Below are 16,776 nucleotides of genomic sequence, written 5' to 3'. Positions count from 1 at the left end.
TATGGCCAAAGTGCATTCAAGGAAGTACCCTGCAGGTATTTAAAATTGTGAGTCTGTAGTTCAAAAAAAAAAAAAAATGCCAAGGAGAAATTCCATACCCATAAAAAGTTCCACTACTATAATTCCTATGGCAGTTCCAAAATTCAAAAAGCTACAAAAAGTGCACATTAAAAAAAAAAAAAAAAAAAAAAAGCTTGGTGCCAAAACTTATTTGGGGATAAACCTGACCTGAGTCGATGTGAGACTAATTATAGACTTTATTGCACTTAGGTTCAATTCATTTTGCTACAGAAAATGTTTAAAATCAGGGTGCTGTCTCTAATTGTCCTGGGTGGAGGTTGTTCTATGTTAAATGTTGCATGCACCAAGTTACATTTAAAATGAAAAAATATTAATTGATTCTGAAATGTAACTGGTGCCAAGGTTATAGATGAGGCATTGTGGACATGTATCAATACGTACACTATTTCTTTATTATGTCACATTTCAAGAAAGTATGATCATAGTGTTAATGGATTTGGCATTACACACAGTAGGTCAACAGATGTCTCTTTGTGTCTGCAAGTTTTGGGGAATGGAACCGCCTTTGCAGTGAATGCCTTTTCCATACACAGATGCTCGGTAAGTTTCTTCAGTCATAAAATTCGGATAATGATGCCTCAGAGAGTTGTTTAAAGAGCTAATGTACAGGATCCAGTACAGGAGTATTTTGGTAAATGTTAGTTATTATCCCACCCTTTCTTTAATCAACAAAACGTTTTTTTTTAAAAAAGCATTTTGGGTGAAAAACGTTTTGCTTTCCCAACCTCTGAGACTGCAGTGAAAACAAATGAATCCCCGGATGGCTGTAAAGGAAGTATCAGAGAGAACCATGTTTCTTGAGAACTTAGCATGTCGTTGGCGCTCTTAACCCCACAAAGAAGAGAGAATATTCTTTCCCCCTTTCCCAGATGCAGAAACAGATTCTGAGATGGCAAGCAGCCTAACAGGCCATCTTTCCATCCTCCCTAGCTCCCAGGGGAGTGAGTGTAGGAGACAGTGGGTAACACACCTGGTCTGGGTGTGAAAGACAGAGTCCAGGTAGGCGCCTTCCAGCCAGCCACTCCTCAACCTCCCAGCAAGACCTGTGGAAACAGCATGTTTCAGCTCCCTGAAAGCTGCCTGTTAATTTGATCAGGACTGGGAGGAGGAAAGGGATGTGGGAGTGAGGTCAGAGCCTGGTTGTTGTGGCATTGAGGGCGAGGGAGGGCCATGTTCTGCCTGCTGTAAGCAGGAATTTACCTGCCCGAAAAGGAAATCGAGTTTATTGTAACTCGACTAAGTACACAGCCACGTAATCCGGTTCTCCCATAGTTGATGTGGATGTTTTACATGAGAGTGGCATTTTCTCCCTTTCTTCCCAGACCACAGAGTGTGGACCTGGCTGCTGTCCTGCCCAGCCGGGGCTCCCAGGCATGGTTTCCTTCTCTCACTCCGGGCTACCAGGCAGGAAGTGTCCCTAGCTATTGGAGGATAAGCCTCCCGCTGTAAGGGGGGAGGTGAGAAAAGGAAAAGGAAAAGAAACAAAGCAAGGGGGGAAAAAAAAGAAGAAGAAGAAGAAAAAACTAGACTGGAGCAGCTCGCCGGAGCCCTGAAGGATCCCAGCCGGTTTCCAGTTTCCTAGAGTCAGGGATCCCACCCCACCACCGCCTCCTGGGGCCCCCCACCCCCCTCCAGGGCTGCGGGGCGGGTTTTGCAATCTATGCTAATCGGGCTGCCCGCGGGCGGGGCCGGCGGCCCTGACAGCCCGCGGAGAGCCCCCGGGAGCTGCACGGGCCCTGCCTCCCCGCCCGTGACGGGGTCCCGGTGCTGGTCCATGCTGGTCCCCGCCTTTGTTCTCGGGCGGGAGCCGGGACATGCGCGGCTGAGGATGGAGGTGGAGGACTCGGGCGGCGTGGTGCTCACCGCCTACCACTCGTACGCTCGCTCCCAGCCGCCCAGCGCCGAGCCGCGCTGCGCGCCCCGCGCCGCCGCCAGCCTCCCGGGCAGCAGGTACCGAGCGCTCCGCAGGGAGCCGGGCTTTCCGGGCTGGGGCTGGGGGGTGTCGGCTTGCCCCCGGGGTTCTCAGCCTGGGCATCCCTCCACCACCCCTTGCCCTCGATCATTGTTTCCAGTTTGGGTGGACAGGGGAGGGAGCCTGCTGCTCTTTGTGTTGCTCTGGATTGGAAGTGGGAAGTGAGCGAAGTCGCACCCGCCTAGGCTGAAGGCAGAGAGCAGTAGCAGAGGAGTTGTGTTCTTGATACAACTTGGTGATAGCAGGCATCTGCCTCCTCTTTGCCAGATGCACCCATGGAGGTATGGGAGAATTTTTTTTTTTTTTAAGCATTTAAAGTGAAACACAAGCAGAAAGTAAAAAAAAAAAAAAAAAATAGAAGAAGAAGAAAAAGAAGAATTTACAATACGTTATCCTAAATCCTCGAATGTTATCCAGAGCTTCTTGAGTAGAGTAACTCCATGCCACCTGGACTAATACAAACTAGATGGAGAGATTCTCCAAAAAGTAAATCTCAGTAGACGTTTATAAACAATTTTATTTATAGATTAAAAAAATACTTTCCATTGTATAAATACATTGGTATTGTTTTATTATTGCTAATGTTGACTATTCTTTAAATGCACTGATAACATTTCTTTTGAGTCAAAAGACCTCTAACCATCTCATTATGTGCAGTTTGGATTTAATAAGTCAGGAATCTGTGTTAAATTACTCTATCAGTTTCCATCTATTTGATGCAAGATCAAGGCCAATGGAACTTCCTTTGGGAAGTTTCTGTGGATAGACAAAAGCAGTTCACTGATAAGTAGGATGGTTTGATATCTGACACTTATTTAGGGGAAATTTTAATTGTTTAAATGTTGCTATTTGGCAGGGATGGATCCATTGATGGTTTTCTTTCCAAGTGGGGAGTTTTGCATATTTATTTTAAGTCATTAACTTTTTCTCATGCTTTTTAGTTATGTGATAATGATTACTTGTTTCCTAATTGAATGGACTTTGTGAGGCTTTCAACAGATTGTGACTTTTATTTCAAGGAATATCTTTTTGGCTACTTTCCATGACAAGAACAAAATGCCTTGGCATGAGATCTGTTTGGGGCTTGACTAACAAAGAAAATATTGTTTCTTCCCAAAAAGTGCAGGTTGAGTAAAATCTAATTTTTATATCAAGACAATGAGAAAAGAACATTTTTCTTCCAGTCTTAGGGGCTGTGCACATTATTTTAAAGGCTGCTTGAGCACACAAACTTGCATTTGTCCTTAGGGTGTTTTCTAAGCATAATCATTGACTCTTATTACTCAAATTATGAGTACGGAATAGATATGAGTGATTTGATGAGAAGCTGGGGACCAGCTTGTGCATTTTTAGATACAGCTGATAGGAGGCATGTGCCTCATCTGGTAGAGCTGTCCTGTCTGTAGCTCCCAGCAGCTGTCTAGGAGCAATAGCCAGATTGTGCCATTTGGGCTGCTTGAAACTACATCCGTTTCCAAAGCAAACTGGAGGAGAAGTTCCATTAACTCAGCATGTGGCCTTGTGGAATGATAATACATGTGAGCAGAAGAGTTGTGTGTCAGAGCTAGCTAGCGTTTCACTATGCCAGTTGCCCTTAGATTTATGTTGCTCCAAGTTTGCATTTTGTGGTGACTGCCCTGCCCTGCACCCTCTCTGTAGGGACCTTTGTGCCACGCACCCTCTGATGCAGGAGATAGACGACCCCTGCCTTTGCCCTGTTCCAACTAAGTGACCAGAGAATGGCTTAATTCCTTGGTTCCCAGTATCAGCAATCAAAAGGGGGTTCCTGTCCTTAGAGGAGCCAGAGGACATCATCAATCATGAATCAGATAACAGAAATAATCAAGCCTAAGTTATTAACCTTTGACTCACTAACTACTGATCAATGCTTTCTTTCAAGCCAAGGAGCAAGATCTTATTGTTCTCCTTATGAAGAAAGCTCTCTCTCTCTCTCTCTCAAGAAGACCCTTTTCTTTAAATTGCTTACATATGTGTGACATATTTGTGGAGCCGTGAGCAGTATGGCACTAGGAAGCATGGGCTATTGTACCTAACTTCCTAAGTTTCTTTCTTCAGCTCTGGGTGGCATGGGCTCAATTCAGAGCAAACCATCTCCTTATTTTCCAGTCCTCCACTCCATCAGATTGTGTGTGCTTTTGTTTTCATTTGGCCTGTTTCTCCCACTAAAATATGATCCCCTGTTTCTTCTCTCTTCCCTTTCTCTTCACTATTGTACCCGAAGTGCCTAGAACAGTGTCTGGCACATTGTAGTAGGTCAGTAAATATTTGGTGAATAAATTGACAAATTCCTATCACATTATATAAAATGGCAGAGGTGGTAACAGCAGAAGGCAATCTTTTTGCACCTACTATGTGCCAGCAGCGCATTAGGTATTAGGCAGACAAAGATGGATGAGATAAAGTCCCTGCCACGAGAATATGGCTCTTTACCTTTCAGACCACTAGGATTTTTAGGAAAGGATGGAAATAAGCAGTAACACTCTGAAATTAAGACATAAATCCAGACTGCCACCTTAAGAGAGAGAGAGAGAGAGAGAGAGAGAGAGAGAGAGAGAGAGAGAGAGAGAGAGAGAGAGAGAGAAAAGAAAAGAAAAGAAAAGAAAAGAAAAGAAAAGAAAAGAAAAGAAAAGAAAAGAAAAGAAAAGAAAAGAAATAAAATCAAATGATCCAGCAGCTTTGGCCTCTGCTGTGCCTGCCAGCACTCGCTGAAGCTGACTTAGTAAAGGCTGCTCAGCCGCAAGCTTCTTCCTGTTAATTTTCTACACTGAAGCAGGGTGTCCATTGCAATTTCTTCCGGGGCCTTCCCATTGTCTTTCATTAAAGTCAGTAGCCAGGATGAAGCACCAGTTACTCTGGCTTGGGGTCAGACTCCACCTACATCCTTCACAGCCATGTGGCCTTAGGCAACTGGCCTCAGCTGCTTAGAATAGTGTCCGATTCCAAGGAAGCCTCTAGTTCAGGCGTCCTCAAACTTTTTAAAGTGGGGGCCAGATCACGGTCCCTCAGAGAGCTGGAGGGCCGGACTATATGAACTACTAATTCCTACTGTAACACCTCGGCTGCGCTCACTGCCCAAAAAACCTGGCGGGCCGGATCAGACTCCTCTGCGGGCCGCATGTGGCCCGAGGGCCGTAGTTTGAAGACGCCTGCTAGTTGTTAGCTGAATTATTACTATGATCACTTTTAACCACAGTTGTTGATGTAAGGAGGAGAGTAAGATAGTCTTGGTACCAATCCCTAAAACTTGCTCATGCAGGAAAGAGTACTAAGTATTTGTTGGGAGGAGAAGTAATTCTTTTTTGCAAACATTCGGTCCTTTACATTTTATCCTGTAAAGAAAAATGAGAATGAAAGCTTATACATTCTCAGTTCTGTGACAACAAATGGTTGGAATTGTCTTTAGAATCATGTGCCTTTTATAGAGGCTAAGTTTCTATACCCTCATTCAGAGTCTATAGTGAACATGTTGACATACATACAAAATAATTTCCCTTACAAAGTGGAAAGAAGCTGAAAGGAAAGCTGGATATCTTCAAAGATCTTCTAAGTTATATACAGATAAAGTACACCACATTTTTCTGTGAAGGTGTAGTGTTAAATGGCCACGAGTATTTCTTCTGTTTATCTCATTATGCCATAAACTTCCCGAGAGAGGATAAAAATAGAAGAAGCAAAGAACCAACTCTTCCTCAAAAACAAACATAGAAGCTAACCAAGCTTACCCTGGGCATTCTGATTCTACAACAACCTTAAACTTTTGTAAAGGGGATGTGATTTCCTCATATCATAACTAGAATGAGAATGATTATATTAAAATGATGACTGGAAAGTAACTGTTTTTGTAGAAAAGACTACGTTTAGGAACTTTTAAGGACATGTTAATTGGTACTTTCCTGGATTGAAATCAATGAAAAGACATTTCTGTGAGCTTAGGGGCATGTACATAAGCATGGCAGTTGGACTTTATCTAGAGGATTCAGCAATAATAAGGGAAATAGGAGTCTTAGGAGTGAATAAGATATTTATAGGTCACTATGTGAGGGCTGAAATCAGAGTTTTCGTCTCTGGTTTCTTTTTACAGGGGCCCCTGCTGAGCGGGGTGCCTCCCTGTGAGGAGCGAGTGGAAAACATCTGGCACACTTCCTTTGATCCTGTAGTTTGCCCAAACATTTGGCCAGTTGCTTTGTCCATTTTTAACCTACTCAGTCCTCCCTGATCATTAATCCTTCACGTGCCCACAGCATTTAGAGAACTTAGGATGTTACAGAGTCACTTTCACGAGGATAGAGATGACATCTTTTTCTTAACTTTTACGTTGATATACAATATTAGACTTAGAGAAAACTTTCGGAGGTAGTTCAGTGAGTTCTGTGTAAGCTTTTCCCAGCTTCCTCTATGTTAATATTTTGCAGAACCACAGTTCCATTATAAAATGGGAAAATGAATACTGGTAAAACGCCATTAACTAAACTATAGGCTTTCTCCTGGTTTCACCAGTTTTCCACTGGCACCGGAATTCAATTCTGTGGTAGAATTGAAGCCAGGATGGATTTACTCATGCCTCCCAAACCTCTACCAATCTGTGACAGTCTGTCCTTGTCTTTTGTGACCTTGGTGTTTTTACAGCACATGTGTCAAACACAAGGCCCTCGGGCCAAATCCGTCCCGCCAGGCCTTGCAATGTGGCCCGCACCGCGCTGTCATCACTGCACTCCACTGCGTTTCCATTACAATGACGGTTTATGACTGTTCAGTAAATCATTCGGCCCGCGATTTAGGCTGGATTTTAGATTTTGGCCCCTTCTCTGATTGAGTTCGACACCCCTATAATTTAGAGTATTGATTGATTGTTTCAAAGAAGTCTCTGAACTTGGATTGGTCTCATATCATATCATGATTAAACTGAAGATATGCATTTTGGGTGAGAATTCTGCAGAATGATGTTGGGCCCTTCTCAGTAACATCATATTAGGGGTACGTGATGTCAGTATGTCTCCCTAATGTTGATGGTAATTCTGAGCACCTGCTTAAGGTCATGTCAGCCAGGGTTCCCTATTGTAAAACTATAATTTTCCCCTGTGTAATTAATATATGAGAATGATCATAGGGGAGTTACTGTACACCTTTAAAAAGTCAACCCAGGAAATGTAAAAAGACATCAAGAGTAATTTAACTTACTCCCCCCCCCCCCCCCCCCCCCCCCCCCCCCCAGTTTTCTGATAGAATAGTTTACTTTTTATTTCTGGTCTGAGTTCATGAAACCTATAAAAAGAAATTCTCTAATTTTCAAAGTTTCATGATTCTTTGGAAGGGAAATTTTATTATTGGATTAAAACAAAAGTAATCACAAAGATGCTAAGTGAAATTCTGCATCAAGAGGATGATTACTAGCTCTGGCCAGTTTTGCTCAATGGTTTGATTCCTGGGCAAGGGCATGTACCTCCTATTTTGGATGGCTACAGGCTTAATCCCTGCCCAGTCAGGACACATGCAAAAGGCAACCAATCGCTGTTTCTCTCTCATATCCAATGTTTCTCCCCCCCCCCCCTCCCTCCCTCTCTCCCCTTACCCCTTTTCTCCCTCCCTTCCTTCCTCCCTCCCTCCCTCTGTCTCTGTCCTTCCTCCACTCCACTCTTTCTAAAAAAAAATCAATGAAAAAAATACCCTTGGGTGAGGATAAGAAGAAAAGGAGGGTAGCTGTTATTTTCATGTTGCTGGGTCTGTTAGTGAGTCCATGAGGCTTTCTGCTTTCTTAGAACTGTTTCTCCTGATGGAAAACATTTTCCCCTTCTAGTGTTCCTAAGATGTCACTTGCACATTTGCAAATGTGTTACAATGAAAGCAAACATTCTAATTTGCATGTAATCAAAATTTCTTCTCATTCCATCCTGAAGCCAAACTATTTCATTTCTAAAGCAATTTCTGTTCTCTGTTTTCTCCATGTATGGTCTCTAGATATTAGTTCCAGCAAAGAATAAAAGTGAAATGTTTTGTAGCAAAGCAAAGAAAGGAAATAAAATGTTTCTTTGACGAAAGTTTTGGGAATAAAGTTTACCCATTTAAGCAGTAGAGTGTTTGTTTTGCCTTTAAGCCTCTTTGTATGAAAAGTCAGATGTAGCCTTAAACAATGGAGAAATGACCCTTCTTTAATGACTCATTAGTAAGACAGTGTGGTTTATGGTGCTGTAGTAAAGGCATTTACTGAGATGTGTACGTTTGCTTGCCTTAATAGTAAATAGCTCATATTAGTGCATTGTTTTATTTCTTATATAACAAGTATTATCTATCATTGTTTTTTTCTCCTTATTTTCAGACAGTCCTGAAAGCCTTTGGCAATGTTCTGTTCTTTCTGCTATGGCTTTTTTTTTTTTTTTTTTTTTTTTTTTTTTTTTTTTTTTTTTTTTTAACATGCTTTGTAATCTACTTTTGATTAGATAATTAAGCTTGTTAGAACTGTGTAAAGAAAATGCTGTTCAAAGAACTAAAATGTGTAATTTAACAAAAGATTTTGATAGCATTTATGCCGGTTTCTTTGAGTTTTTTTTTTGGTTTGCTGGTTTGCCTTCAGTTTCTTGCTATACTCTGGTTACGTGGGTCAGTGAGTTTCAGATCATGTGTCCTTCTTCATCCCATGACGTTTCATGTGTCCATTTCTTTGTGATTACTAGAGGTGTACATCAAAACAAAATAATAAAATTGCTTTATTCTCTAAGATGGGAACTGAAGAAAGCGGTGGATTGTTTTCTTGTGTTTTCATCTTCTTAAAATATCTAGGGGTTATGAGACATTCTTTGAGTATCAAATGTGTTAAATCACTCCTCACCAAGTGGATATTTTTGACAAAACTATCCTTTTGACAGGCAGTGAGTGCCAAGTAATTCCAAGGGTGGGAGAACATGCTCTACGTGTCACTTAGAGAACCAGCTGAGGGTCTCATGTTACTCTGAAAACTAATTAAACCTGTGCATTCCATTTCTGATCCCTAGATGAACAGATGACCACTGCACACAAGCACACAATACAAAGGACAGGAAAGAGAAACGGAAATCAGAGACAGAGTAGTATGTAGTTGTTTTGAAACTGTCAAAACACTTGTGATTTATTTGTACTATTTTAGTAGCTCTAAGTTGTGGTACTGATTATCTTTTATGTATAAGAGATAAGTCTTTACATCTCTATCTGTACATCTGTAATGTATAAGGAAGATAATTCCTTTGGCATTTCCTGTTCAGTATTCATTTATGAAATCAATTTAGAAAACACTGGCTATTGCATTTATCTTTCTACAAAGTTCCTAAAAAAAAGGACTTTATCTTTACAGGTCAGTAGAGAAATCTGACAGGTGTTCAGAAAAAATGTTAAGCGTACCTACTAAAATGACATTACAGCTAATAATAGGATATTTGATGTCTTTCCTTCCCACGTTTCCCTATCTTCATTACCACACTGAAAAATTTACACAGTAGATGAAGTTAACATGTCAGTGGTTGGGACTAAACCTGTATTTAAGTGGCAGGAGATAAAAAAGCAAAACAAAAAGAGAATAAACAGTCAAAGAAATAAGGAATAAACTGCTGAAGAATTCCTTAGTCCTGGTAGCCTGAAGAGTTTTCACCTGCCATAACAGTAATTATTTGGTAATTAATTAATCATGCATTGTCTGGTGGTGTCTGTTTTAAAAAGAAGGCCTAGTTTTATTGATACCTTAACTGAGCTTGTCATACAAGACTTCATTTAGTCCTTACAACAGTCCTATGCCAAGAAGGAACTGAGGCCCAAAATCACACAGTGAGGTAATGAGAGATCCAGGATTCTCTCCCAATCCTTCCAAATCTGGTGCTTTTTAAATCTGTTATTTCAATCTTGAAACATTACTTAATATATTATGTATTTAGTGTTTTTCTGCCTGAATTTTGTTGTAGGTTTATTGAGAGCAGGATCAGTATTATTGTATCCCCCTTAGCAACCAGCATCAACAACTTCCACATGGTAGATGTTACAAATGCTTAGTTTTGATTTAGTCTTTCCTTTTGCAATCATTCCTACTCTGTTTTAATGAAATACGCATGAAGTAGGTTAAGTGTGAATGCATATAGTTTATTAGAAAAAAACCGTTATCACTTGAAAGAAATGCAATTGCAAGATTTTTTTTTTTTAATTTTAAAAACTATGCTTGTTCTTCATGCAGTCTTATTTAGGTAAGACTATTTTAAAATAGACAGAATGTGCTAGAGAAATCATTCAACTTGACCAGGAAAGTGAGATCCAAGCAGTCAGTAACAGGAAATCTTCCTTTGGCTTTTTTGGGCAGAAGCGGGGAGGGCAGTTTTTAGTACTTTAATCCTTAGGTTTATGTTCTTAGTAACTAGCTCTCAGAATTTTTCATTTTTTAGTTTTAATAATTGCTTTCTTTAGCTACTAAGGTAGATTTCTGTGGTTAAAAAATAAAAGTATATTTTACTCTGTTCCTTGCTATATGACACAACATAAGGATTCTTAATGTATGTTGATAAAACAATCCATAGGAATTATTGGGGCCTTCTCTGTCTCCCAGTGTTCAGCCAGGTTTTTACCTTATCTCTATTTGAAACCAACCGAAGGACCCAGCCAGGTCCTGGACCATACCTTTGTGAAGATCAGCTCTGTCCTGTCTTGCTCAGAAATTTAGGATAAGATAAGATAAGATAAGATAGGTTGTGGCCATCCGGACCCAGGAGCCATCTCTAGTCTCTCATAAGCCTGGGCACAGTTCTTATCCATCAGCGACCTTGGAGCCATGAATAACCACACCAAGGGTTTCTGTTTAGAAAACAAATCCAGGGCCCATTAGAGTCTGGACTTGAATCTTCTGGAGAAGTCAGAATCAGAATGGCCTCTTGGCTCTGGGCACTTATTTATTTTTTAGGTGAGCACAAGAAATGTAGTTGCTTGCTTTTCTGCTTCCCATAAAGACTTCGAGCATTACTAAGGAGGTAAATATATACATCTATAGTCAAATGGATAGACATAACTTAAAAATCACTTATTTTCTCTCTGTTATGACTGTCACTTCAGTCCTGAGTGCTTCATTTAAGAAATGCCATAATTCATGGTCTTACAGTAATTCCCAGAAGGAACTAAGATCTTTTCCATGTTGTTGGTCCTGGAAATGTGATATAAGAGTTGGGGGGTGGCCGAAACCGGTTTGGCTCAGTGGATAGAGCATCCGCCTGCGAACTGAAGGGTCCCAGGTTCAATTCCGATCAAGGGCATGTACCTTGGTTGCCGGCACATCCCCAGTAGGGGTTGTGCAGGAGGCAGCTGATCAATGATTCTCTCTCATTGATGTTTCTCTATTTTTTAAGGTTTTCATTTTGATAAACTTTGGTTCTCTTGGACACCAGAGCTACAGAGATTGGACAGTTATTGTAGTTACTATATGTAAAAAGAGTGGTCTGGCTCCTCTGTGAACTGCATGTCTTTAGAAGTCTTCTCTAACTGTTCTTATCAGCCAGGTCGCTCAGAGTGTGTCATCAATGGGAAATGGGCATCATGGGCTTCCAGTCATGAGTGAGGACTGCAAGGAACAACCCCTGTGATGCAATTGGGAAGAAAGTATGGAACAGTGTCTTGCTGGAGCCTCAGCAGGAATAACCCTCTTGTTGAGCCTGGTTGACTACCATCTGTTGCCCCCTGGTCACCAGCTCCCTTTACCAGGCGACTGATGCCCACAACATAATCTGGGAGCAACCAGGCCAACAGCAAGGAGATCATGGATGAGGGGGAACCTGGCTCTCTCACTGGGAAACAGTAAGAACTAGCATAAAACTAGAGAAAAGGTGGTGATGGTTGTGAGAAAGGCATTTCCCTAGCTTCCTTTCAAATACTATTTCAACGCTCCATGCACATTATCTCCTTAAGTTTTACGTGGAGAGTCTGGAAAACACACTGGCTGCAGCTTCTCATTGGAATCTTAAAGGAAAACATTTGCTGACCGCAATAGAGTAAGCAATTAAATGGGGAAAAAGCTGACTAAGTTTCCGCACATTCTGTTTTGAAAGCCAGAGGATGGCCGGCCCCTGTGATTTTTCACATACCACAACCGAACTTCTTTCCCTCCTCATTTGTGAGGCTCGATGATTACGAGGTTGACCTGGCAACTGTTTTTGTGAAATCTGAATTGTGCTGAGCTGCAGAAAGATCGGCTCTGGAGAACGCCCACCTCTCCCAGTGGCTGGAAGCGTGCATGGAGCTGGAGACAGCAGGCCAGGCCGCGCTCTGCCTGTTCAAAGCTGTGTCATCCTCTGCGGGGCAGGGAGTCAGCACCAGCTAACACAACATGAGTCATTGCTTAGAAGGAGCCCCAGTGAAACTGATTCTGATTGCACCAGTCCTAAACAAACATGAAAGTACTTCTATCCAGTTCTTCTTGTGAGAGTTAAAAAAATTAAAAAGTTCTTCCTGTGAGAGTTAAAAAAAAATTAGCACCAATTCTCTTATAGTTCGTGGAAGTTGCTACTCAGAGGACTTTCTTTTGTTCTTTTGTTAATATATTTTATTGATTTTTTTACAGAGGAAAAGGGGTAGAGTCAGAAACATCAGTGAGAGAGAAACATTGATCAGCTGCCTCCTGCACACTCCCCACTGGGGATGTGCCCGCAGCCAAGGTACATGCCTTTGACCAAAATTGAACCTGGGGCCCTTCAGTCTGCAGGCAAACGCTCAATCCACTGAGCCAAACTGGTTAGGGCTCAGAGGACTTTTTTATGTCTTAAGAAGGAGCTGTCTTGCCAGACCGGTTTGGCTCAGTGGAGAGAGCGTCAGCCTGCGGACTGAAAGGTCCTGGGTTCGATCCCGGTCAAGGGCATGTACGTTGGTTGTGGGCACATCCCTAGTTGGGAGTGTGCAAGAGGCAGCTGGTCAATGTTTCTCTCTCATCGACGTTTCTAACTCTTTGCCCCTCTCAATTCCTCTCTGTAAAAAAATCAATAAAATATATTTTAAAAAATAAAATAAAATAAATAAAGAATTGGTGGAAGAGTCATTAAGGAGGAGCTGGCATAGAAGAAAAGTCAAAGGACAGGAGAATCTGAGACATCAGAGGAGGAAGGATTATCAATCAGTCTGTTCTTACTACGAGTTGATGTACTGATTCTTTCAGGTGGAAGGGTTCCTAAATCTCAGTAATAAGAGCTAGACCAAGTTCAAAGAATAATATTTTTAAAAAATATTTTGATTGATTTTAGAGAGGAATGGAGATGGAGAGAGAGATATAGACACATCAGTGATGAGAGAAAACTATTGATTGGCTGCATTCTGCATGCTCCCAACTGCATTGATCCTGCAACCCAGATATGTGCCCTGACCTGGAATCAAACCATGACCTCCTGGTTCATAGTCGATGCTCAACCATTGAGCCAACTGGCCAGGCAAGAATAATTTTTGAAAGTCCAAATGGGCTATGACTTTTCTGTATGAAAAATTGGCACTAGAGAAAAATCCTAGGACTTTCCTACTACTAATCACGTTAATGGCTCTAATTAAAAAGGTAGAAAGAAGTACTTTACTTCCGTTTTCCAGATTTTAGTGATATTTTATTAGCATAATAATTATTCCACTTCTTCAGTTGTTTGTTTTTTAATATTTTTTTTTGTTCTTATGACATTTGGAAACTTCTGAAATACTTATCAAACGTCATCAGAACCACCTGTGATTTTTGTGGGAAAGCAATTAATACCCATTTAGATTTATGACATAAAAGCATTTTCACACCTACAAGTTAAAACTTGCTTCACATGTCAAAAATTATTTATAACTTTGCTCAGATACAATTTTTTTTCAGTGTATTTAAGACACCTTCTATGGACAAGCACAACAAAGAATCTATTTGTTGAGTTCTACATAACATCTATTCTCCCTGCCTGAGTTTAGAGTCAACTGAACAGAGGCAGGCAATGGCAATCAGAAGAGCACCTTCCTTACAGATTAGGTAGATTGGAGAACATGGCTTGGTGTTTGCAGTAGCCTTCACCTCTGACCTACAACACAGACACAGACTCCTCTGTACCCACAGCGAGGCAGAATGCAGTCCTGGACTTTCCTACTGCTAATCACTTTAGCTCTTTCTTCAAACCCCGGAACCAGGTATATATCACTCCTTCTGCCCCAGGGATAAACAATCCAGATAGAAAGAGTTAAAGCAGGTTTTTCTGGTGGAAGGCTTTCCACACAGAAGCCTGTGGTCAGGGAAGTGGAGCCCCCTCTGTAACATTCCCTACTGCCTTATCTCCTTTCAGTTCATCCCGCAAGGCAGGTCCTGTTGCCCACGTAGCTAACCCTGGGCTCAGACCCAGGTCAGAGAGTTTCAGAATAGTGACTGGCATATAACCCTGGAGGCTATTCTCCTGAGGCCTGTGGTTAAATGAAATAATCCCATTTAAATTCATTGGGTAGGCAGTTAGGGAAGCGGCAATAATGAAATAGCCAACAAAAGGCATCTTTCTGGCTAGACAGACAAAGAGACCCAGACAAGGTTGCAATGGTGCTGCCAAATGGTTATTTGGCTATAGTCAAGTCATTACCTAAGTAACATAACTTCTTTGTTACTTAGTTTCTTAGTTTATAAATCCAGTGTAGCAAATCCTGCCATCATATTCCTTAGACAAGGGCTGGGGAATATCTGGCCTATGGAGCCACATAAGGCCCATGAAATCTTTTGGTCTGGCCTTGCCCAGGCATTAGGGGTGAGTTAACACAATGTTTGAACAATTAGAGCAGGCTAATTTTTAACTTGATAATTTTACATGTTCCTCGAACGATGTTATAAACATCCACATGGCTCTTGGCAGCAAAAAGGTTCCCACTCCTGATTTAGAGGATCACTAGTAAATGAGCTAATTCATAAAAGCACTCTGAAGCAGCATCATGTTATAGTAACAAAAATGACAGTTATTATTTGGGATGAAAGTATTATTTCAATAATTAAAAACAAAACAAGACAGGGAAACCAGACTGTTTTTCTGAATGTTTGCTTTTAAAGAGCAGATGAGAATTTAAATCCCAGAGTCCTCCACTCATCACCTGTGTAAACCTGAGCAGGTATCTGATCTTTCTGAACCTTGAAGGGGGTCAGAATGTGCCACCCCAACATCTGCCACTTGGGCATAAAGGTAATTTTGAGGTGAAGGCAGCTGGAAGTCAGCAGAGGCAGGAAGAGTTCTCTGTCCTCCCTTCATTGCCTAAAAGCAGGATATAAATACCCTCTGAGGAAGGTGTCCCTCCCCCCAATAGGGAGAGAAGAATGACTTCCGTCATCAAAGATGGGCAAGATGAGCTTGCATAAACAGGACTTACCAAAATAACCCTTAGCTTGTTTCTCCCACATAGTTCCTAGTCATTTCCCCACAATTTATCATCCATTGAAGCCACATCTCTCCCTTGTTTCAGAAGCACATAAAAGCTTCTAACTGCTTCTTTGAGTTCTACTTATTTTTTGTAAATTCCTCTGCATGTAAGTATTAATAAAAATGGCATGCCTTTAAAAAAAAAAGAGAGAGAGAATTCTGGTAGATGGGCAAATTGTGGATGGGGAGATAAGTTTAACACGTAGAATTTTGAGCTGATTGTGTATGCCCAGCAGGTAGTTGGCTGTACAGTTAGAAACCAGAGGGAGATCAAAGCTGAAAGTTCTCAGCTCTTCATTCACAGGAGACTTCAGCATTTGGGAGATAGATACTGCTAGGACCTGGTAGGATCTGCCAGGAGAGCATAGAGTGTCTATAGAGGCAGCAGTGGAACAAAGACGAAATCTGGAGCAGGAGCAATGCCAATCAGGGAAGGGAAGAGCATCGAGAACTTTGATGGAGACCAAAGGATATCATTTCAGAAGCCGAGGCGTTAGATTCAGAAAAAGTACTCAACCACATCAAGAGTAGCTAATGACTGCTTTGGACGGTTTGCTCAGTGGATGGAGCGTCAACCTGCAGACTGAAGGGTGTCAGGTTCGATTCTGGTCAAGGGCACATGCCTGGGTTGTGGGCTTGATCCTCATTTTGGGACATGCAGGAAGCAGCCGATCAATGATTCTCTCTCATCATTGATATTTCTATCTCTCCCTCTCTTGTCCTCTCTGAAATTTATATATATATAAATTTTTAAATATATATATATATATATATATATATATATATATATATATATATTTAAAAAGAATAGCTAATGACTAATGAGGTAAAGACTGAATATTGTCCACTGGACTTGTAGCATGGATAGCAATGAAGATCTTTGCTAGTGTGTCTTTAATAGAGTCGTGGAGGTGGAATCCAGTTTACCACAGGTTGAAAAGTGTGAGGTGAAAAAATAGAGACAACAAATAGAACCTATTATAAAATTTTAGCTTTTGAGAACTAATCAAAACTATAAATCTGATAAAGTCAGGGAAGAAACCTAGCATTTATAAAATGTAAGACTTACTCCAGCTGGTGTGGCTCAGTGGATTGAGCATCTTCCCCTGCACCAAGAGGTCATTGGTTGTTTCCTGATCAGGGCATATGCCTGGGTTGTGGGCAGCTGCTAAATGTTTTTCTTTCATTGATGATGTTTTCTAAATCTCTTTCACTCTGCTTACCTCTGCCTCTCTAAGAAAAATATTCAATAAAAACACATAAAAAGTTAAAATGTAAGACTTAAACACATTTAGACCTCTATTTATATCCTTTAATAAT

General features: G+C 41.2%; 1 protein-coding gene across 4 annotated transcripts in view; it reads left to right on the top strand.

Annotated features, from left to right (window-relative positions):
* Window positions 1–1,729: 1,729 nt before the first annotated feature.
* ARHGAP28 (Rho GTPase activating protein 28) overlaps window positions 1,730–16,776 on the top strand; it is a 116,633-nt gene continuing 101,586 nt past the window's right edge. For 2 of the 4 annotated variants that reach the window (XM_045574415.1, XM_045574416.1), the window contains exon 1: window positions 1,730–2,031. In XM_045574415.1, the coding sequence (XP_045430371.1) occupies window positions 1,742–2,031 (290 nt within the window). In that variant the 5' untranslated portion in view covers window positions 1,730–1,741. The remainder of the gene's footprint in view (window positions 2,032–16,776) is intronic. The other 2 variants (XM_036418760.2, XM_036418759.2) reach the window with 2 other exon arrangements.

This window comes from Pipistrellus kuhlii, unplaced genomic scaffold, assembly GCF_014108245.1.
Source record: "Pipistrellus kuhlii isolate mPipKuh1 unplaced genomic scaffold, mPipKuh1.p scaffold_m20_p_6, whole genome shotgun sequence".
Lineage (NCBI taxonomy): Eukaryota > Metazoa > Chordata > Mammalia > Chiroptera > Vespertilionidae > Pipistrellus > Pipistrellus kuhlii.
The sequence above is the reverse complement of the archived record's forward strand: the minus strand, read 5'-3'. Positions and strand labels throughout refer to the sequence as shown.